At 37.6% G+C, this 23950-nt stretch overlaps 1 protein-coding gene across 16 annotated transcripts in view; it reads right to left on the reverse strand.

The window, feature by feature from the left end:
- LOC130706683 (EF-hand calcium-binding domain-containing protein 11-like) overlaps window positions 1-23950 on the reverse strand; it is a 147061-nt gene that overhangs the window by 79137 nt on the left and 43974 nt on the right. The window contains exon 6 of one of the 16 annotated variants that reach the window (XM_057539363.1): window positions 4705-4726. The exons of 11 other annotated variants lie outside the window; for them this stretch is intronic. In XM_057539363.1, the coding sequence (XP_057395346.1) occupies window positions 4711-4726 (16 nt within the window). In that variant the 3' untranslated portion in view covers window positions 4705-4710. Of the gene's footprint in view, window positions 1-4704; window positions 4727-7264; window positions 8296-16805; window positions 17523-22034; window positions 22063-23950 lie in introns of those variants that run through there. 4 more of the 16 variants (XM_057539367.1, XM_057539354.1, XM_057539353.1 and 1 more) reach the window with 4 other exon arrangements.

Genomic DNA, 23950 nt, shown 5'->3' on the forward strand with positions numbered 1-23950 from the left:
ACATGTTGGATGCTACCTACTGTCTACATATTTTAAATAAGGTTAGATATGTACAAAGCCACAACCTATATCCAAAATAAGAAAATGAAAGATGGAAATCATTGCCAAATGCCTTCCTAAATCATATTTTAAAATAATCATTTTCACAGATTTGTTTTTATCATACTGAATTAAAATATACTTTCTTAAAATATTAAACCATATGAATATCTAAATCTATTTTCAATGTTTTATACAAAGAGTATGGAGAACATTTTTTAGAGCAATCAACAGGTCTACTTTGGGCAGTTATTTCATTTAATGATTATTACCACCCAGTGTCTGTTTTTTAATATTGACCTAAGAGACAATCTAAAAATGTGAATATTTATCTTAACCTTCTTTAAGATCTAAATTCACTTTTCATCTTGGCTTTTCTCATTTTCACCTTGTACCTGATTACTTTACAAGGCATATGTCTCTTTCTTCCTTTAATTGCTTTTTGTACCTCCTTTTTCATTTTTTACAGAATTGCTTGTTGTTAAGCAATGTGCATAACATTAGGATATACATTCATTATTCTAGAACGCTGTCTACTTGGTATTATTTTCCTCTATTCCTTTACCTCATTTGAATTGACCTAAACTGTACTGATTTCTTTTGACATTTCTTTCTGTCAAAACATGTTCCCCCATCTTCCTGTCCTTTGATCACTACTCAATAGCTATTGTATTCAATATTTAGCCTCATGCTTTTCGGTTCTCCATTGTTTTTGTTAAGCTCTGGTGGACAGGCTCATAGCATATGACTATTTTTCTTCTTAGTCTACTCTGCCTTACTTCTTTCTTTTGTATTTAAAGACATTAGAAAGACATTTCTTATGAAATTTAGGTCACTTCCTATTATTTTCCTTTTATCACTTTTGCTCTTCCAGATGTTGGTTTTTTCAGGACCATAGCACCTGTTCTGCGCTCTTCCTCGTCTTACTGTAGTGATTATAATACTGACTGTGCTATAATCCTATGAAACCACTTCACTTACCCAACTTAAATTTGTTCTATTTTTCAATGAGCTACAATGCATTTAATTTATTTAGCTATGGGAAGCTGCCCAAAACAAAAAGTTCCCCCAGAAAACCAAGGAACAAAACAAAAAACTAAGCACGTCAATTACTTACATATACCATAATTTTCTTTTCCATATATGTCTGAATAAATATTTTTGAAGAACACAAAGAGCACACTTTACCTTTACCAAACCAAGCTAACTTGTAGCCTAACTTGTACTGCTGGGCTCATATAGATTCTTGTTCCTATTATTATTCTTGAAAACAATGATTTCTAAGTAGAGTGTGGACGGGTTTATGACACAGGATTACCTGATATTCAGCTTGACTTACTCTGGTCATAACCTTATAAGGTCTTGCTTTTCTAATTGTAAAAAGAAAAAAGTGATGATTCTTCGCCTATTAGAACACAGGGATGTAACAGAGTTACAGAATAAGTTTAAGCAAGATTCATTATGGATAAACTCTCTGGAACAAAGTTGTTCTATCAGAAATGTCAGAGATGTGTATGGGTACACATGTTAATATTAGTATATCCTCTTCACATCTGGCCTATTAATACTTTTCAAGTTCTATTTAATCTAAACTTTGCAAGTATACCCTTCTTAATATTTATTTGTATGACTCCTTTCTCTTGAATACTGGACTGCACAGTCAGATGAAAGGGCTCAAATTAATTGATCTCATAGTCAAAGGTTCGTACCATATTTCAAATCGATCCTAAGCTGAGAATTTGCTTCCATTTTTTTTTTTCTTTTGAAGGTGGTTTATAATAAGTTGAAAAATAAGAGTGGAAACTAAATAATAAACCGGAAAAAAATGTTAATCACTTAAAACAAATGATAAAAACATGCCAGCTATGTCTGTCTATAAACTCTATGGCTTATTGAGAGGCAGCTCATGTAGTTGTTAAGAGTATAGGCTTTGGAGTCAATCGGCTTGGTTCTCTTGACTATTTCATTAAAATGAAAGCTAATAAAACTTATGGAGCAGTAGAACATAGTGGCTAAGAAGGTAAGCTTGAAAATTTATAAGGAAATGCACTGAGTTAAGGACAGTCAAGATAATTTTGAAGAAATTACAAAGCTCTAGGACTTACACTAGTAGATATCAAGACTTATTATAAAGCCATACAATTAAGAGAGTGTGGTATTGGCACAAGGATAGACAAATAGATCAAGGCAAATTAACAGAGATGGGAACATATGTATATGTAGAACTGATTCACTTTGTTATAAAGCAGAAACTAACACGCCATTGTAAAGCAATTATACTCCAATAAAGATGTTAAAAAAAACCCAGAGAGTTGATATTACAGTCTCCCAAGTCTGAAGTCAGTCTAGAGGCAGAATTCCTTCCTCCTCAGGGAATTTCAGTCTGGTTTTTTTTTTTTTAATGGCCTGTAACTGATTAGATGAGGCCCACCCACATTAGGAAGAGTCCTCTGCTTTACTCAAAGTCTACTGATTTAAATGTTAATCACATCTTAAAAACATCTTCACAGCAACATCTAGACTGGTGTCTGATGAAAAACTGGATACCACAGCCTAGCCAGGGTCACACATAAAACTAACCATCACACTTGCATAGGCAAAGACTAAGATAAGACCAAAAAAAGCATGAATCATAAAAAATTGATAAATTGGACTTCATCAAAATAAAGAACTTCTGTCTTTAAAAGCAAATGTTAAGAAAATGAAAATGAAAGTCACAGACTGGGACCTGTATCTGGAATATACAGAAATCTCTTACAACTCAGTAGTTAAAAAAAAATAAAATAAAATATAAGCAAAAGATTTCAACATACCCTTCATTACAAAGGTGTGGATGGCGAACAGAACAGGAAACAATTGTTTAAGTCATTAGTCATTTGGGAAGTACAGATTAAAATGACAATGAGATACCACTATACACCTATTAGAAATGGGTAAAAACAAAAACAAAACAAAAAATTAATAATATCCAGTGCTAGTAACAATGGACAGCAAATGGCAGTCTCATATTCTGCTAGCGGGAATGCAAAACAGTACAGTCGATTCAGAAACAGTTTCCCAGTTTCTTTATAAAATTAAAACATACACCTACCATGTGGCTCAGAAATCACACTTATTAACTCAAAAGAAATGAGGATAAATATCCAAACAAAAACCTTAACACAAATGTTTATATAGCAGTGTCATGCATAATCACTCCAACTGGAAACAACCCAGTGTCCATTAACTGGTGAACAGATAAACTGGTACATCTGTACAACAGAATGTGACTCAGCATTTAAAAGGAATTAACCCCTGATATGTGCAACGGCATGGATGAATTTCGTATGCATTATGTAAAGGGAAAGAAGCCTGAGACAAAAAATTACAAACTGTATGATTCCATCTACATGGCATTCTGGAAAAGGCAATAACATAGGGGCCAATCATCATCATCATCATCATCATCGTCAGTAGTGCCAGAGACTGGGCGTATAGGGAGGGAACTGAAAGGGATAGAAATATTTTATATGTCGATTATGGTGCTGGTTACACAACTGTATACATGTGTCAAAACCCATATGACTATGATACAACTATTAATGGACAATTCTACAGTCTGTAAACTATACCTTACTAAACCTGACTTTACAATATTGGCAGTGAAAGCCAAAAAGATGAAAAAAACATCACATTAGGATGAAACTTAGTGGGGGAAGAAAAACTGAAATACGAATTCAAAAAGAAAGGATGTAAAATTTCAAATTGGTAAAGAACTTTTTCACATAATTTTAAATGCTTGTTCACACATTTTTGAAAGAAAAATAACGACTGTCAAATCACTGTGGTATGTAAGTTCCACCTGATACACTTAAGAGTGACATAACAGCTTTATTTTTAAATGTCAGTTTATAATACACTGGAAATTTTATGCTTTGCAACCATTAAACTGACTTTGGAAAGTTTTAGCTATCATTCTAAAAATGCACAAGGAAATGCATAGTTTTTAAGAATCCTTTTAGAGAAATACAAAGACTCCTGCTCTAGAAGATAGCTTCCCCCAAACTGCCACAGATGGTTTGCAGGTGAGGCAAGATACTGAGCTCCAAAGTCTCTTGGGCAGGCAGGCTGTTTGCCTTGAGCTAAAACTAACTTGTCTGTTTACCTAATGTGCTTTTATAAATACTCTCATTGTCTCTGAATGCAATAAGGTGAAAGAGATTGTAAGACACTGTCCTAGAGAAATTCTTGTACATGAGTACAGATGGAAAGATACAAGAAAACCTACTGCACAGTTAACTGAAATACTGAATAACTGAACAACTTAAACGTCCATCCACAAGCAAATGGATAAATAAAATGCAGAATTACCTTTCAGTGAGATTTTACGTAGCAGTGACAATGAATGAGCTACAAGAGCTCTATGTATCATTATGATGAACCTCAAAAACTGAATGTTGAGTGAAAAAAATCAAGGTCATGATTACATACAGTACGACACCATGTACAAAACATTTGAAAACATGCAAAACAAGATAACGGATTGTTTGTGAATAAATATCTATGCAGTCATACTAAAACATGCACAAGATTGATAAATACCAAAATATAGATCATATGGTTCTCTCCAGAGAGAAAGGGTAAGAAATCAGGGAAGGATGCATAGGGGTTTTCAACTCTTTGTGTAATATTTTATTTCTTAAAAAATCTGAAATAAATATGGCAAATGTTAAGACTGAAGAAAGCTAAGTAGCTGAAATGCAAGTGTTACATTATATTACTATCTATGCTGTTCTGTGTTTAAAATATTTCCAATGGACACACAAAAAAATGAAGTATGTATTTGGTATCCTAAAATTTGGCAGGAGTTCTGGTTTATTGTAGATGTCGTGATTTATAACAGATACAAAATCTTCAGAGTCTGAAGAATCAGAAAACTTGATCAAGCCTAGAGATTAAATATACACGTTATTAACTTTTTAGTTAGCTAATTACTGGAAACTAAACCCAAGGCCAGTCTGGACATCCTCCTCAAGTTCTAAGAAACTTAAAGAAAATCGGATGCACTTGAATTGGTAAAGATCGAATATTATATCTAACATAAATAACTTACTTTTCTGTAGTCTTTAATAAATGAATTCATTGATTCATCCGACAAGAACTGAATGACCATGTGCTCTGCGCTAACTTGAATATCCAGAGGAATCAAGACAGAACAGACGCATCGCTGCTCTCACGGAACTTTATAGTCAAGTGTAAGAAACAGACAGTAAGCAAACAAAGAAAAAAGATCGTCTCAGAGATTGGTTAAGTGCCATAAATGATATAAAACTGGGTAGTAGAGATTTATTGTTAGGGGGAAGGAGGGATAAGGTGAAGCCACTTTGGATACAATAGGCCTCTCTGATGATGCAATGTTTAAACAGGGAACCATAGTGCAAAGACCCAGAATAGAAGGTAGCAAATGTCTTGAACAACCAGATGCCTGGGACCGCATAAGCATAACAAAATAGACGTAAGCTTTACCAAGCCTATAGAAATACAAGGACATTTATCCTCAGGTAGTAGTTTAAAAGTTTTACAATTTTTTTAAAACAGTTAAAACTAGAAATACCTTGTTTCCTATCCAGGAGCACTTTAAGTATCACACCTCAGTCATCTAGCTTGACTTCTTATCTGGTATTTCAGTAAAAATAGTACTTTGGTATTATACTGAAATAAAATAACACTGAGAATAAAATAACAAGGAATCCTCAAGGTGCTTTCTGAATGACACCAGTAAAAATCAACCTTTTTCTAACATACGTACCAACCATTTAGAAAAGACAACAGACTGTAAATATATTCTTGGTAACAGATGTTATGGAATAAAGCAAGCAAGCTAATGCAGGGATCAAAAAAGCAGGTGACTATGAACAGTAAAATAATATTACAGTAAGACATTAAACATCTGTATCATATTTCAGCACATGTGTTAATACTCAAACTTTTCTTGAAGCTATAATGTATTTTCTTGGGAATGGATATAGTGAACAGTGGATCTCTTCACTTCAATCAGAAAAAAATAATCTAAAGTAGACTTACAGAGAGGCAAGCTCTATCAGCTATATTAGTTATCAGCTATATCCCAGATGGCCATCTAGGGGTATTTAAAGACTATTACCTACGTCATTGTCTAATATACTGAGGTAGACAATGTGGTTAACACAATGAGAATTACAAGGAAGGAAATAAAACAGAAAATGCTGTCCTGTCTTTGTTCATAAACCATGATGCAGTGATACTTTCTCTGTTTGCAGTTCTAATTGCTACATCTCAGAAGATGCCAAAAGGAGGTATAGAAAGAATAGTGGAACTAAAATTAGTGGTCAAGAACCAGACAAGCCTTCTGTAGGAAGATGGAAAAACAAAAACAAAAAGAATTCAGATCCTCTAATCCAGAAACACAAAGGCTGAGGAAAGCCTATGAGATCAGGAAAGGTTTGCATATGATAATTAGAATGATTTTCCAAATCTGAAAATTAAGAGCCATGAAACAACAGTGAAGATTAAAAGAGGTCTATGGAGACAATTTCTTTGAATCATAGCTGTATGGAAATGTATAAAACATCTTATCCATGAGGTGGAACAAAATGAAAATAATTTTTAAAAATCAATAAAATGTTTGATAAATCATGGATTCTGAAGCCTGCGTTTGGATCCTGACTTTCTACTTATTAGCTGTGCAACACTGGACAAGTTTCTTAACCTCTCTGTGTCTCAGTTCCTCATCTAAGAAATGGTCGTTGTGAGGATGAAATGAATAAAGAACAGTGTTTGACACATAGTAAATGCTTTAAAAACTTTAGTCATGACTCCATGTGCAGAAAAGAGTTAACATAGCTGTCCTGACGGCCATACTGCTTACAGGGATGGCCCTTGGCTGGCCTCCCACCAACATTAAGTCGTAAGAGTGGATCACTGTGCTGAAAACTCTTCGTGCAACAATATGGTTTATGCTGAACCTCTGCTTTCCTTCTGGGAGTCTAGAATTTTGGTACATGCCAGGCAGAGAATGCCTACGTGATCATCCCACAATAAAAATTCTGGGTGCTGAGTCTCTAATGAGCTTCCTTGGGTGGCAACATTTCACACATGATGTCACAACTTGTTGGAGGAATTAAGCACATCCTGTGTGACTTCACTGAGAGCAGAACCTCGGAAGCTTGCACCTGGTTTCCCCTAGACTGAGCCCCGTGTGCCTTTCCCTTTGCTAATTTTGCTTCATATCCTTTCACTGTAACAAATCGTAGCTGAAAGTACAGTTACATGCTGAGTCCTTCCAGCGAATCATCAAAGCTGGTGGTGGTCCTGGGGCCCCATCAACACACTCAGGCATAGATTATTATTAGCAATTATTTTACACTAGGTGTAAGTACAGTAAAAAAATGAATTTTAATAAATCTGGAAGTTCAAGAAAAGAGACTTTTATATATAACACCTTGATGAAAATAGAAAACATTGTATTGTTTCTTTTTGTAAATAATGGATGAAAAAAACAAGTTGAGATTCAATGGCATATTCATTCAATTATACCGCTATTTCCTGATAATATGCTTTCATGTCACGTGAAAATAAATATTTAGCTGTTACACCTTTCTAAATGACATTCAAGACAAGAACAATAAGTGGTCAGAAATACTTGGGTACATCCTTCAAATAGCAATAGAAGATACAGCATAACTAAAATGCCAGAATCACTAAACTGTAGGAATGCATCACTAATTTTATATATTTTCATCATCTCTTACAAGTAAATGGTTAGTCTTCCCCAAAACTTAATAAATCCAATGCTCTGCCCAATAAATCTAATGTTCTGTCTAAAAAATCAATATCTGGAAAAGAGAATTTAGACAGAAAAGCCTGAGAGAAAAAGTATTTAATAATTCATGTGAGTTTCTATTTTTGGATAGTCAGACCAATTCCCCCACTGAAAAAAACAAAAATGGTAAATAAGATACTAAAACAAAACTACCTTAAAGGCACTGAGTTAAAAAGATAGTGGGGACAGGCCATATTCTTGAGGCAGCTTGAATCCAAGGAGGTTAGTGGAAACTCAGCATCCCAAGGCCACTTTTGCCTTGGGGTGTCGGTCCATATCTGAACTTGAGCTTTGGTTTTGTGGCTTCATGGGAGAAGAGGCCAGGAGTCAAGATCCAGGGCTTGCCCAACATGGATCATCTCATAGGATAACTTTCCCACGTTAAGCTGATACCCAAAGGGTAAGATGGAAGTTGCCTTGAGCAAAGAAGTAAACGAAAAATAAAAGAAAAAATGATAAGCTATCTCTGAAAGGTTATGGCTATTGATTGCCCTCATGTAGACTGGTACCCTGAATCTGAGCAAACCTTGAGTGGGTACAAAAATTTCAACCTGTGAACTTGTTTTAACACGGTCTTTTACTGATAGTACACACACACACACACACACAAATATCTTAAGTAAAATATTAGCAAACTGAATCCAACTGTGTATAAAAAAAAAATAGCATGACCAAATTGTGTTTACATTTATATACACACACACACATACACACACATATATATAAGCCATTCAGCACATTAACAGATTAAAGTAAAAAACCAATATCATCTCCTCGATAGAGAAAAAGTATGTAATAAAATTTAATGCCCATTCTTGACAGAAACTCCTGTGCTAGACTAGGGAGGAACTTCTTTAATCTGACACAGGATATAATTATAAAACATCTATAGCTATGATCAAAGTAAGTGATAAAATGTTGAAGTCTTTCTCCCCGAGTCTGGGAACAAGATATTATCAACACTGGAAGTACTAGCCAGTGTAGTTAAGTCCAGAAAAAGAAATTAAAGGCATAGGATTGGAAAGGAAGAAAGAAGATGTTACTATTTTCTACTGGTATCATAATCTTCTTAGAAACACCTTTAAAAATCTACAGATAAATTTAACAAGGTTACTAGATATAAGATTGATATACAAAAATAAATTACATTTCTATTTAATCGTTTCTGTAAGTAATTAAAAAACAATTTTCAAAAGCTACCATTTTAATACCAACAAAACTATAAAATACCATATTCTAAACTCCAAAATTGCTAAGAGACTAAATCTTAATTGTTTTCACCACAAAAAAGAAATGCTCATTATGTTACCTGAGAGAGGTGTTAGCTAACACTAAGGCAGTGATCATATGGCAATATATAAATGTATCAAATCAACACATTGTACAACTTGTATACAACATTATATGTCAATTATATCTTAATAAAAAACTATAAAATATGTAGGAATAAATCCAACACAGAAAGAGAAAAACCTATTTGCAATATAGAGTAGTGATTAAAAGCACAAACTCTATACCCAGGCACCTTGGTTTAGAAACCTGCCTCTGCCATTTACTAGTTGTAGGATCTTGGGCAAGTCAATTAACCTCTAGGTGCCTCAGTTTCCTGTGTGAAATATCCCATATTACTAGGACTACCTCATAAGGTTGTTAGGAAGACTGAATACAAAGTAACAGAATGAGGCCTGGCACACAAGAAACCGTTAAGGGTGCTTTAGAAAGTGACAACCATAATCATTATGATGATGATACTGGTAGTGTGATGGTGTAGAAAATTATAAAAATTTTCTGAAAGGCTTTAAAGAATACTTAATTCAATGGAAAATATACCATAATCATGGATAGGTAGGCAATATCATTAAGATGTCAATTGTCCAGAAAATCTGCAGACTCAATGCAATGTTAATTAAAATGTGAACAGAGTTTTTGTCTCTCAATAAGCCAGTTCTGGAATTTAAAACAAAAGACTCAATATAACCAATACACTGCTGCAGAAGAGAAGTAAAGAGGGAGAGTAGCCCTACAGATATTAAGATTTTATGAGGACAATGTGGTATTCGTGCAGGGATAGGGTAAGTGACCAAAGAAACAGAATAGAAAATTCATAAACAAAGGCAGAATGGCAGAGCTGTAGAGAAAAGAGGGCAGTCAATAAAAAGAGCTGAAAATATTGGTTATCCATATGGAAAAAAAGTGAAATTAGGTTCCCACACACTCTATGCCATACTAAAAAATCAACTCCAGAAGAATTAAGGACTTAATTTACAAGAGCAAAACTTTAAAAATTATGAAGAAAATACGAGTATTTCTCTGACCTTGAGATAAGAAGGGGTTTCTTAAATAAGACACAATCACTCTACTACAAAAAAATTTATAAATTCAAACAAATTAAATTTGATTTATATTTCAAAAAAGACACCTGCAGAAAGTGAAAAGATGAGCAACAAACTGGGAGAAGACATTTGTTACCTGACAAAATATTTGCCCCAAGAACATGTATAAAGAACAGGTTCAAATCAACAGAAAATGCAGCAGAAGAAAAATGGGTAAAAATGACAGACATATTTACAATATACAGATAGACAATATACAGATATATAACAAACATGAAGAGATATGATAGATGAATCATTATTAATCAGGGAATACAAATCAGGCCCGTGATGAGTTATTATGCCCACTCCACTAGAAAAGATTAAGAAGTCTGACAATACCAAGTCTTGAAGAAGATACAGGTCAACAGACTCTCTCACATACTGATGATTGGAGTGTAAATTAATACAAATGATTTGGAAATATCATTTGGTATTATAATATTTTGGCACTAAGTAAATATGCCACTTTGGAATAATTTACCATAGCACTTAGCTTATTTATACAACCTGCTGGAAAGACTAGCATGTAAACACTAGTTAAATAAGGAAGGAAAACAGTGTACATTACTTCCATAAAACTAATTTAAGGAAGTATGATAAACAGTCCTTTTGACGCTAAGTAACTAAAAAGATGCCAGCAACAAAAAAGCCAAATGCACTGAAACCTATCAGTCAAGGAAATCTAGCTGTAAAAATACACACCAACTTTATATAAAAATAGACAGTAAAGCCATGATTCTATAACATATATACTACAGACTGAATGTTTGTATTCTCCCAAAATTCTTATGTTGAAACCTAACCTGCAAGGTGATGGTATTAGGAGGTGGGGACTTCGGGAGGTGATTAGGTCATGAGGGTGGAGCCCTCATGATTGGGATTAGTGTCCTTATAAATGGGACCCCAGAGAGCTCCCTTGCCTCTTCCACCATGTCAGGACACAATGAGAAGACGGCTGTCTGTGAACTAGGAAGCAGGCCCTCACCAGACATGAATCTGCCAGCACCTAGATCTTGGACTGCCCAGCCTCCTGAACTATGAGAAATAAACTTCCGTTGTTTAAGCCACCCAGTCTATGGTTTTCTATTACAGCAGCCCAAATGGACTAAGACACCACTGCAATGGAGAGCACACTACGCTGTGGCTGAGAGACCTTGTTCTTAACCTTGATTTTACGCCCATCTCGGTGTGCAACCTTGGGTGGATTATTTAAACTCACATGTGTAAAATAAGAGACTGTACCAAGTGCTCTTTAAGAATCTTTTTATTGGTGTCTATAACCCTATAAGAAACTATTCTTATCAAGAATTAGCAAAATCGTGATGTAATTTCCTTATATAAGTAGCATGATATTTAATCCAGACTCAAGTGCCTTTGGATAATAACAATGTCCACAAGCTCTGAGGAGAGAATGAAGCATTAATAGAGCATTACTATAGGATTAGTTAAAAGAAAAAGTTGTTTTCCACACATAGAGTTTCCAAGTGGTGGATGAATTTGCTTTTTGGTAGATCAGAGGTGTTTTATGGTACAGCCTATTAACTACACTGAGGGGAAAAAAAATCATAATTTAAGTATTAAGATTTAAACATGAAGCATTAAATTCTATAATGTCAAAGAATCTGAAGAGTAACATAAATCTTGCAGAAACAGTGTTCAAACAGCCTAATATAAAATAGCAAAGATCAGCAGTTGTTCAAAGACAATGTAAATACTTCAACAGGCAGAAAACACAAGACCCTATTAGTATGCTCAAGTGATACGACCCACATTCTCTATATAATTTTAGACTTTGGACATGTCAAAGTCTATTAAAAGAGAAAGTCCTTTGATATCCCAGATAAATGTCTAAAGATACCCTAATAAAAAAATGAAAATACAAGCCACAAACAGGTAAAGATTTTTTATGACTCATAAATGAAAAAGGATTAGTACTGAGAATATACAAAGAACCCCTATAGATTAACATAAAAGAGACAACTCAATATTAATACATGGGCCAATAATATAAATAGGCAATTGACAGAACAGGAAACCCAAATGGCTAGCAGACATGATGCTGAACTTTACTAGTAATCAGGGAGATTAAAATGATAATAAAGTGCTATTTCACACTCATCAGCTTGGGAAAAACTACAGAGTTTGATAACAAGTGTTGATGAGGATATGGATAGAAAGGAATTCTGATGCACTGATAAGAGAGAACGTGAAAGACCACTTAGGGAGCAAGTCGGGTTACAGATTAGCATGGCTCTGACCCTGCCATTCCACTCCTAGGTACATGTGTTCTACAGGATAGCTCCCACATGTGGACAAGGAGACACTGTAGCACATCTGTGATAATAACAAATGAGTCTATCAACAGGAGAATGGATATATAAATTATGGGACACTTATATAATAGAAAAAAATGTTCCGGGGAAAACTTGCTTCTCCCTGCCTATTTCCATGCAGAGGGACCTCTTTTGGAGTAACATTCCCAGCCTCTCTCCACCTCCTCACTCATTCCTCCTAGAGAAACAATTGGTGTCCCCTTCTTCTTTTCTCTGTAAGAGGCACCTGACTGTGTGGGGCATACACAGTGCTCTGCTCCCCAGTGCTATGCGGACAGAGCTCCGGTGGGGAGTCCCAGGCTAACTGCACAGCCTGTGATTAGAAGGGTAAACCTTCTATTTAATCCTGGCTGCATACTAGCAAGCCTGTCCCTCCAACAGAGCTATCTCACAAATAAAGCTGATATTTTTATCTACCACTCTCTAACGCTTGCATCTATTTCTCAGTTTATTCTAGATGGCAAGAGAGGGTGCTAGTTATTGTACCTCCTCAGGCTTCAACAGAATACTATACAGCAGGGAAAATAATTGAAAGATGCCAGTATCAAGGGGGCTAAGTCTTTAAAATATAATAAGAGAAAAGGCAATGTGCATTTATGTAAGCTTGAAAGATAAAACAATACTATGTATTATTTAAAATACATAAATCCATATCATAAAATATAAAGACATACATGAATGATTTTAAAAATTCAGGATAGTGGTTATCTCTGGGGCAGAGGAAGGGAAATGCAACCAGGCAGGGTGACCCAGTGGACTTCTCAATCATGTTTGGAATGGAATGTTTTGTTTCTCAATCTGGGAGGAACATACATATTTTTTTCAGCCTCAACTATTTCAAATACACACACACACACACACACACACACACACACGCACGCACACACTTACATACCACATGTACAGCTACAAGAGAATAAGCAGCAGAGCAGGAGAAGCTACGAGAACTGCCTGAAGTGGCCTGCCCTGTTAGTCAAGCCTGGCCAGCTCTTTTCCAGACCCCCTGGAACCAAGCCAGTGGGAAGAGGGATTGTCCATGGCAGGAGATGGATACTAAATGTAGTGCTGGCTTCTACAGTGTTATTCTAAACAGGAGGAAAATCTATTAAACCACAGAATCAGCGAGAGTTAGAAAGGATAAAGCAAAACAAGAATCCAAGGAGTGGAATTACTAGCAGCAAACCATTGAAAGGCTTCTAGAACTTACTTTTGCTAGAATGAAACCTAAACTATTGCCTTTAAAAAAATCTTTTTATTAATTATCTCTAAAGGAAGATTCAATAACTGCTGTTAGTAATGCATCTCAATGTCTTATAAATCACTAGAAAGTTTAATTCAGTGGAAATTTTCAGTCAGTATATTATGACTACATATGGTCTGAAGATGCACAGAAAGGAGATAATCTGTATTATTTCCTGATTCCCTAGGCTAAATCAGACACTCTGAATCATCGCCATAATAATAGAACAGAGTCTGCAAATCTGTGTTGCTTCATTTAAAAGAATATATATATTTTAAACTTTCATATATATTTTATTAAATTGTTAATTTTTAACAACTTATTTCCTCCAGAAGAAAGGTATTTAAATGATAAATTCTTTTTAGCCTGATGCACACGCAGGCCTCAAAATCATTTTTTCTTGTCTTGTGTCTCCAATGAAGAGGAACAAATGAAGACTATGTTAACATTACAAATCACTGACATTTAGACTAGATATTCGGTCCTTAATGCACGTTATGATTTGCAACCTAGGGATAAATAAGATGTTAGAAAAGGTAGCTGACCACCGACTGAAATAACAGATACAATGCAGGAAAGTTGCTTTCCAATGAAAGCCTATCACATTTTCTGCTGCATCAGTCTATAACTGCCCAGTAGACTCATCAGTTTCTTGTGCCCAGCATGGATTCAGAAAATATCTATTGAACAGAATTTAACTGATAATTAGAAAGAAACATGGGAAGATGGTGAGGATCCAGGAAAGGATACTACAGCCCACAAGCATGACTTTGTATACTGGGAATGCTCAGAAAACCTACACATCTTGAGGACTCAAACATCTTTCTTTAACCCTTCATCTCCCTGCTTACAAGGTATAGAAACATAAATATGTATTTATACAATATGCTGAGATATGGCATGATACAACACAGCACAGAGAATAAAATAATACCGTATCATATGGGGCAGCATCCCTGAATAATCCATCATCTTGCCCCCCTCCACCTTTCAAATTTCACTGCAGATCTTGCCTCTTGCTCACTGCAATCCAGCCACTCTGGTTTTCTTTCAGTTTCTCAATCCTGCCAGGCTTATCCCCACATCAGAGCCTTTTTAACTGCTTTCCCTCTTTCTGGGCAGCTCTTCTCCCAAACGGCAATCAGCTTTTCACCATCTAGGTCTTATTCCAAGGTGACCCTCCCAAAACGCCTTCCCTTACCTCTCCATCAAAACCACCCCCTTGTCAGTCATTCTTTCATTTCTTCTGTTTTACTTTCCCTATAGCACACTATCCCTACCTGAAGTTAACTTGTTTGCTTACGCGGTTATTGCCTGCCTTCTTACTACTAACTGTGAACTCCTTGAGAGCAGGGACCTTGTTTGCTTTGTTCATGGCTCTGGCCCTGGGACCCAGAAAGGGACCAGGCACACAGTAGGTCCTCAGTAACCATTTAATGAATTAACAAAAATATGCCTGCTCAATTTAAAATCCCTCAATTTCAAGGCTTTTTCAAAGAATGTAACAAATGCATTCCCTATTTTACCAAATTCAAAATCCTGAATATTGGGTTTACTTAAAAATGGGGGAGGGTAGAAAAAATGGAATAGGATGAATATTAGAGAGCCGATCCCACTGCAAAGTGAATGCTATTATTTTACATATTTTTAATCACACTGATCCGATCCATTAAAAACCAAAAATAAATCCTTCCACTATTTTTACAGTAAGCACTAATTTAATTATATTCTGTTACTACAGCTATTACATTTTCTATCCAAATTGCATTGTACTTTTCTAGCAATGATATGAGCTATCTCAATATGTCGCAGGTATTCTTGTAGTCTGAGAAACAGTAAGAGGTGAAACACAATATGAACATATTACTGTATAAAATGCTTATAAAATGTCATTCCTTCTCTCAGCCAGAAAAAGGAGATACAACACATTAGGTCAATCATTAGGAGAGTAAAAGCCCACGAACAATGAATGCATCTGTGTTATGCATGAATCTGGCTCTCTTACAGGTCTACTAGAATCTGAATAACTGTGTTTTACTGAATACACATTTAAAGGAGAAAGTCATCCCTTAAAAAAAAAATTCAAGAATCATTCAAACATAATTTTACTGGCACCGTTTCGGAATCTATCTTGAGGTATTCCAAGTGAAATTTAGAACTCCTCATTTTTCAAGCTGACCTGTTACAACTAATAGGTTTTAAAATGATGAACAGCCACAGAACCATAAAAAAGATTCCATTTTATAAAACCAAAGATCATTCTATCTGAAATGAAGTTTCACTTTTAAAACATCAGGCATTTGAAAAAAAATCATACGCTCCTGGAAGCAATGGGCATTTTCCATGAAAGAAAATGTTACTGGGACACAGCAGCAGCACAGAAGTGAAATATACACTGTCAAAGAAAAGCTGGTTTGCTATTTGGCAAATACAGAGCTTATTTCCATATAATGGGTAGGAGAGAAGGGGAGGGGAGACTCCAAGATTATGTTCAGGAAATTAGGAGAGACAAAACAGAAGTACGGTATTAGAGCATGTAAATAATCACAATTTATTATCTACTTTTAAGACCCCTTTCTACTGAAGTGCAGAACTTTAAAATGCAGTAAGACTGTGGTTAAAGAAGCATTTCAAACTATATCTCCTATTTGCACACAGTAGGACAAAAACTCAGGGGCTAATGGGGCAAAAGGTATGGCTTCCGATGGAGTCCTTTTGGGGGTGGGGGCTCCCAAGATCACCCTCAAGTTTGATGATTTGCTACTTTTTCCTCTGTCCTTGGGTCAAAGTAAGTCACAAGGTCAGCTCAAATTCGGAGAGAGAGAAATAAATGCCTCCTGATGGCAGGAGAGTCAAGACCCTTTGCAAAGGCCAGCACCAACAGCGGGCGGGGAGAGGGCTGGTTGTGGTCATTTTTGCAAACAACCGACCACCGCAATCTGTGAATGCACGTGGCCATTTTCCAGTGAACCGGGCCTCTGAGTAATACGGCTTTGGTGGATTAATGAGAGATCTGTTAACTCACTGAGTTCGATGTGAGAGATGTGCTATAGGGACCATAAAAATTGCTATCCTCATGCATGCACAAGGGACATGGAAACTTGCACCTTGGGGTGTACAGCAATGTTCTGATGATCGTGAGGGGTCTAATCTCTGCCCCTGAGCACCTGTGAGAGACAGATCACACACAGGAAGAGCAATATAAGGCAGGTAGCACACACTTAGAGCAAAATGAGAGGTTGGGAAGCTACCATAACAAGCACTGGGAAGAGGTGGATACTCACTGAGGAATGGACTGATCAGAACACATGATAGAGGAGGAACCCGACCTCAACCTGAGGGAGGAGCAGGGCTCACAGAGCAGGGAGCAGGGGAGGGGACATCCCAGAAAGGAGCTATCATGCACAACGGAGGCCACACGGAAAAACAGCAACATGTGTTTAGGGAACTAGATCATCGCGAAGGAAGTGAGAACAGAACAAAGTAGGAGCCAGAGGGTAGCCAGCCTATGTGAATACTGAGTTTAGAGTTTGTTCTTACAAATGCTGGTGAGGATGTGGAGAAAAGAGAACCCTAGTGCACTGCTGGTGGGAATGTAAATTATGTAGCCCCTACGGAAAACAGTATGGAGGTGCCTCAAAAAGCTAAAAATAGAATTACCATAAGATCCAACAATTCCACTCCTGGGTATATACCTGGAAAACATGAAAAAACTAATTCAAAGAGATATACATAACCTGATGTTCATAGCAGCACTATTTACAACAGTCAAGACATGGAAGCAACCTAAGTGTCCATCAACAGATGAATGGATAAAGAAGATGTGGTATATATATACAATGGAATATCACTCGGTCACAAAAAAAAAAAAAAAAGAATGAAATTCAGCCATTTGCAGCAACATGGATGGACCTAGAGAATATTATGCTTAGTGAAATAAGTCAGAAAGAGAAAGACAAATCCTGTAGGATATCACTTATATGTGGAATATAAAAAATAATACAAATGAATATATATGCAAAACAGAAACAGGCTTACAGATATAGAAAATAAATTTGTAGTTACCATAGGGGAGGGGGAAAAGGAGAGGTGTACGTTGGGGTATGGGATTAATAGATACAAACTACTATGTATAAAATAGGAAAGCAATAAGGATATGTTGCATAGCACAGGGAATTACAGCAATTATCTTGTAATAATTTATAATGGAGTATGATCTGCAAAAATACTGAATCACTATCCTGTACACCTGAAACTTACATAATATTGTAAATCAACTATACTTCAATAAAAAAAAGAAATTCTGGCCTTTAGCCTCTACACTTAGATATAAGGCCTAGACCCCTGGACTAGGGTAATGGGAAGAGGGCTGACAGCACAAAGACACTGAACAAGCAAAGGGACTTGGTGACTGAATGGATTTAGAGCAAGGACAGAAAAGGAAAAATCAATGGCTGTGAGAATGAATCTGAGAAAATCGTGGTATCACTGACAGAAATAGAAAGAAAGAGCTGACCTGAGGACAAGGAGAATGACTTTTGATTTAAATATGAGATGAACTGAAGGTGACAACAAGCAACTTGAAACATTTTCAGCTATGCGTTAACTGTGTGACTTTGGGAACATTATTTAACCTCTCTAAGCTCAGTTTTCTCATCTGTAAAATAGGAATAATAATAGGTGACTGTGAGGATTGAATGAAATAATGGCAATGCCCAGCACTCACTAAAGCACTCGAAAAATGACAGATATTTTGGCCATCATTATTATCCATCTTATTTGACAAATTGCCCAATAACTCTTTTTTGTCACATGAACTTATGACTATCTGATACACCTCTTATCAGGGTTTTTTCTTTTTTGTGTTTTTTCCCAATACAACTGAGATAAGTCAAAACACTCTATTCTAATTGCAGTCCTTGTAAATTTTCCACAGCATTAGAGTCTGAGCAATTTACAACCTGCAGGAGGCTCCAGGTCTATGACAAATCCATCACTGCAAACCATTAGACCTAGTATGTCAGCTGATCCAGCTGGATTAGATGTGAACATTTGACGGCTATGGTTTTCCCTATGAAGCAGTAGGTTTATGGGGCTTCTTTACATTGAAAACATGGAAAGAAAAATGCTGTACATGATTTAATAATAATTTGCAATATATTAAGGATCCCTTTGAGATGAAAGTTTTCTGTTTTGCTTTGTTTGTTCGGGGTGTAAGAAAATAAGATTAAAGAGAATAAGATTCTAGAGTAATAATGTAGCCATGAAGGGTATATTAGCAATGGGGAAACTGAGAGAAGGTAAATTCCAAGTAAATCTGAGAATTTAACATTGTAATTATCAGTAATGCTGGGCAGTGAAACACAAATATTTATCATGTACATGGTAGGTGCTTAATAAATATTTGTTAAATAATGCTGAGTGAAACTGATGATGGTGATTGATGAAACTCATGATGAAATTGATGATGATCAGTGAAACTGATGAGCAAATTATTTGCTTGCCCTTTGCTTCATTTCTGGCGATTAGTTCACTGTGCTATTAATCATAATTTTCTTTAAAGAGTAAGTAAACAGAAGGTATGGAAACAGAGAATCAAGGTATTTAAAGCTAGAAGTCCTTTAGGAGAAGAAACTGAGGTCCAGGGAGGTTAACAGACTTGCCTAAGTCAACTCCCCATAACATGAGATCCGAGCCTGAACAACTAACCAACAGCCCTGGGCACATCCCACCACCCCACGATGGAGAAGAAGAGTTACGGAGAAGCTCAAGCCAGTCAGTTTTGTGATTAGTTTGAAGATCTAACAAAAGGGTGAGATGAGTATACGGATCCTGAGAAACAGGGACTTCAATTATTTAAGCCATAAATGTTTCTCATTATGATGTTTAAACAGGTCATGACAGCCTAAAATACAGATTTTTTTGTTGTTGTTGCCATTAATGCACCCACATTTTATAGTATTGCAGTATGAGGTTTTTGATTTTTTTAAAAAATAAATTTAGTTATTTGTTTATTTTTGGCTTCGTTGGGTCTTTGTTGCTGTGTGCAGGCTTTCTCTAGTTGCGGCGAGCAGGGGCTACTCTTCACTGCGGTGCGCAGGCTTCTCATTGCGGTGGCTTGTCTTGTTGCGGAGCATGGGCTCTAGGCGCACGGGCTTCAGTAGTTGTGGCACGCAGGCTCAGTAGTTGTGACTCACGGGCTCTAGAGCACAGGCTCAGTAGTTGTGGCGCATGGGCTTAGTTGCTCCGCAGCATGTGGGATCTTCCCGGCCCAGGGCTCGAACCCGTGTCCCCTGCACTGGCAGGCGGATTCTTAACCACTGCGCCTCCAGGGAAATCCCATGAGGTTTTTGATATTTTTATCAAAAGATTTTATGACCAAATTGTCAGAAATCAGGGAATTTTATAAAAAGGGTGTACAATTTAGCTTAAGTGTTTTCATATATCCACAGCCTTAGGTCCATGAAAAGGCTTATAGCCATAGATTATATAGCTCTATTTTTGACTGCAAAAATTTATATGCTGTCCAGATCTTTACTCTACTGAAATTGAACTGGAAAAGGCCCTTAACTAAAATTCCTTCAAAATTATAAATTGTAGTAGATCTGACTGATAAAGAGATTCAAAAGCACATGGGGAGAGATGTAAAAGGGAAAGAAAGGCGAAGATTCTCCCTCGCATGATGTGTATGCCTATTTGTGTTTCCAATCTGGAGTCAGAACGTCTGAGTCAAAACCAAATTCTATCAGTTACTGTGATCTTAGCCAAGTTACTTGGCCGCTCTGTGTCTCCGTTTCCTCATCTGTAAAATAGGGGTAATAAGAGTAGCCACCTCGCGGGGTTGCTGTGAGGGTCACAGTTAAGACAAGCAAAGCATTTAGAATGGGGCTTGGTGTCCAGTAAGCACTCTGTGTGTCATCACACCCTCAGGTCTACTTACCTTTCCTGTTCCATCTCCTACTCTCTTCCACCCACTCTTTGTCCATGCTCTTCTCTCTCCTGGATGCTTTCCTTCCAGGGATTCTTCAAATCCTAACTCAGTTGCTAAGTTCCTCGATTACCCTGGCTGGAATTAAATCCTCTCGCCTCTTTGTTCTTCTACAGTAGGTACCATTTTCTACTTACAGTCACTCTGTGAAAGACTGTCCCTGTCTGATTTGTTCCTGTAGCCCTGAAAGTACCCGTCTCAGTGTCTGGCACATGGCATTCAGCAAGTATTTGTGGAATAAACCAGTATATAGGGAGAGTTGTCTTCTCCTGCCTTATCAACTGGTAGCTGTTATTATCGCTATTATTAAGGAGGAAAGGCAGGTCCTAGGAGGCCCAAACTACTGATGCAAAGCTGAGGCAAACATCGTGACTGTCTTTTGGAATAAAGCATAATTTATGAAATGCAAAGCTAATTTAATTTCATGAAAATTCAGAGAATTTCTGGAACAAAATCAACGGACAATAAAACCTCAGGTTTGAAAGGAAGCCAGGTTGGTCACTACCCGGACTGGGAAGGGTGTAGTATTATTACTGTCATCTGTCGATTACCCATTGTGAAGAGGCGTGGCCCTTTCAAGATTAATCTCATTTGCCTGGGGTAAATTATCCCTGAAGTCAAAATCCTTTTATGTTCTCCTGCTTCTTTCTCTCTGACAGTCTAGACACTTTCATAAAATCAATAATAAACAGTGAGTGCCTACTATGGGACAAGCAGAGTGTTTTTCATGCATCCACTCATTTGATCCTTCAAACAACTCTATGGTGTTGGTTCTCTTAATATCTGTTATTTACAGGTAAGGAAACTGAGGCACAGAGACATTAAATAACTTTCCCAAAGTTTACTGGCTAGTTCAACTCATCTTATTTCAATCCATCTCCCCACATTTATTGTCCTATATGGGGGTGGGAAGGGGATCAGTGTGGAATATCTGGAATATTCAACTGCTGGTGGGAAAAAGGGCTAGAAGAATTCTTCAGGGGTAGGTCAGGTCTGGTCTGCTAAGGGCCGGGCAGGAAGTGCCAATCGTACGAGCTGCAATGAATTTCAGGGGTCAAAGGAACCCAATGAACTCAGGCTAGATCCCCAAATCCTGGGGGAATCCACACTGGTAGGCAAAGCAATGGACTCTCTGGGCAATGGTAGTATGGGGACTCCAGCAGACATTCCAGATGACACAGTCATTTCAGAGCAAGGATCAGCCAGGAGCTGGGAGAAGGTGGAGTCCTGATCGTCAAGACAGGAAGCTAGAAAAAGGGAAGGAGAGTTTGGGACAAGCCTTTGTGTTAATCAGGAAAATGTAAGAAGCTGGATGTGCTGAGCTGGACTCACATTGTGGGGTTAAGAAGGTGAGTTTGCGCCGGGGGGGTCGCTGGGATCAACCCAGATAGAGGTTATTCCTCACACTGTGATAGGAGACACCAGGTAAACCACAAATCCGATCCTGTTGCTTCCCTACTTAAAACATTTCAATGGCTTCCTGTTGTCCTTAGGATCAAGTTCAAACTTCTCAGCGACTTACAAGGCCATTCATGACCCAGGCCCTGCGTACCTTTCCAGTCTCATCACTCTGCATTTACCCTTCTGGCCCCACCCACCCAGGCAAACAAAAATGAGCATATTCAACAGCAGACTAGCTACAGTTAACAACCCTTAGTTATTCAAAGGGCCAGGCTCCCCTGCTGCCCTCTGCAGATACACTCTGCCTAGAACACGTTCTCTCTCCCTCTGCCTGGCTATTTCCACCCTCCAGGTCTCCCATCAGCCACCACTCCCTCTGAAGTCAGCCTCCGTGCCTCTTCCCCAGCCTGCAGTCAGCAGCCTTCCTGCATATTCCCACAGTGCTCTGTAGTCATCTTTCAGGATTAACCACCTTGGATTCTGACCACCTATCTCCCCAACTAGACAATAAGCTCCTAGAAGGCAGGGCGGTGCCTGTCTTGTTTACTTTTATATATTCCCAGTGCCTGCAATGCAGTAGATGCCAACAAATATTTGTTTCCAAAACAAAGAAAGAGCACAGGACAGAAGCACCTCCTCTAGAGATCAGGGTGCAAAGAGAAGACAAGAGTGCACGGTGCTCACTAAGTGTGAGGTGAGAACCATGAAGCCAAGCAGGGGCCCAGGGAGGATTTGGAAACGTTATCAAATATGTAGGGAGGGTCTAAATTGCAGTCACTGATTTGAGAGCTATACACAGTGTGTCCAATGCAGTCACAGAAATACAGGGGTCCCTTGAGTGCCCAGGTCACCTTGGGTGTTGAGAGCTTCTCATAGAAGACATGAGAGTCTGACTCCAGAGTTTTTATCATGTGGGGAGAAGCAGGAAGAATGACAGTGAAGGGGAAAACACAATATTCAGAAAAGTTAAACTGCTATCTCTTTGGAACTGGCATGAGCCTGCTAATAAGCAGCCAGGGAAAAACAAAGAGGTAAATAAAGAGAACCGGGAACGCTGTGGTATAATATTTGAATGTGGCAAAGGGGAAACCATAAAGACCATTTTGTTTTAATCATTAAGAAAAGTGCACCTAGTTCACATGCTATGGATCAGGCTGGGGGGGGGCGGGGGAAAGACAAATTAATCTAAGGCTATTCATTTTGTGATAGCTTAACGCAAACAACTTTTAGCAACATTATGAAGCCAGCTAGTAAAATAAATAGAAATGAAGTCCAAGGGATTTAAAGATGAAAAATTTGAGGGGTGGGGAGAAAGAACTGCACAAAGCAAAACGGACAAAATACAAGGCTAACCAAACAAAAGCTGAATCATATAAATAGGCATTGCCGTGTGCCCTGGAGGACTGCCAAGGAGAGTGAATTTCAACAAAGAATGCTTCTGCTACCAGTTTGGAAAACTTCAGTTCCAGGAAGGCGGGAGGGAGGCTGCAGCCATTGCTGAATGACACGGGGAGTGTGGGGCGGAGAGGCAGGCTCGGTAGACAAACGCTGGAACCTTCCCCCAGCAAGCCATGAACAGGCAGCTCACACTCTCTCCATGCCCTCCCACGTACCCCACACACAGCCAGTTATGAGAAACAAGCCCACAGGCAGCGGCCTTCTCCTCTCCATTTGCAGATCAAAAGACCACTGTAAATGCCTCTAGGCTACCATGCTAGTATCCAAAGTGCTGAG

Source organism: Balaenoptera acutorostrata, unplaced genomic scaffold (genome assembly GCF_949987535.1).
Source record: "Balaenoptera acutorostrata unplaced genomic scaffold, mBalAcu1.1 scaffold_636, whole genome shotgun sequence".
NCBI lineage: Eukaryota > Metazoa > Chordata > Mammalia > Artiodactyla > Balaenopteridae > Balaenoptera > Balaenoptera acutorostrata.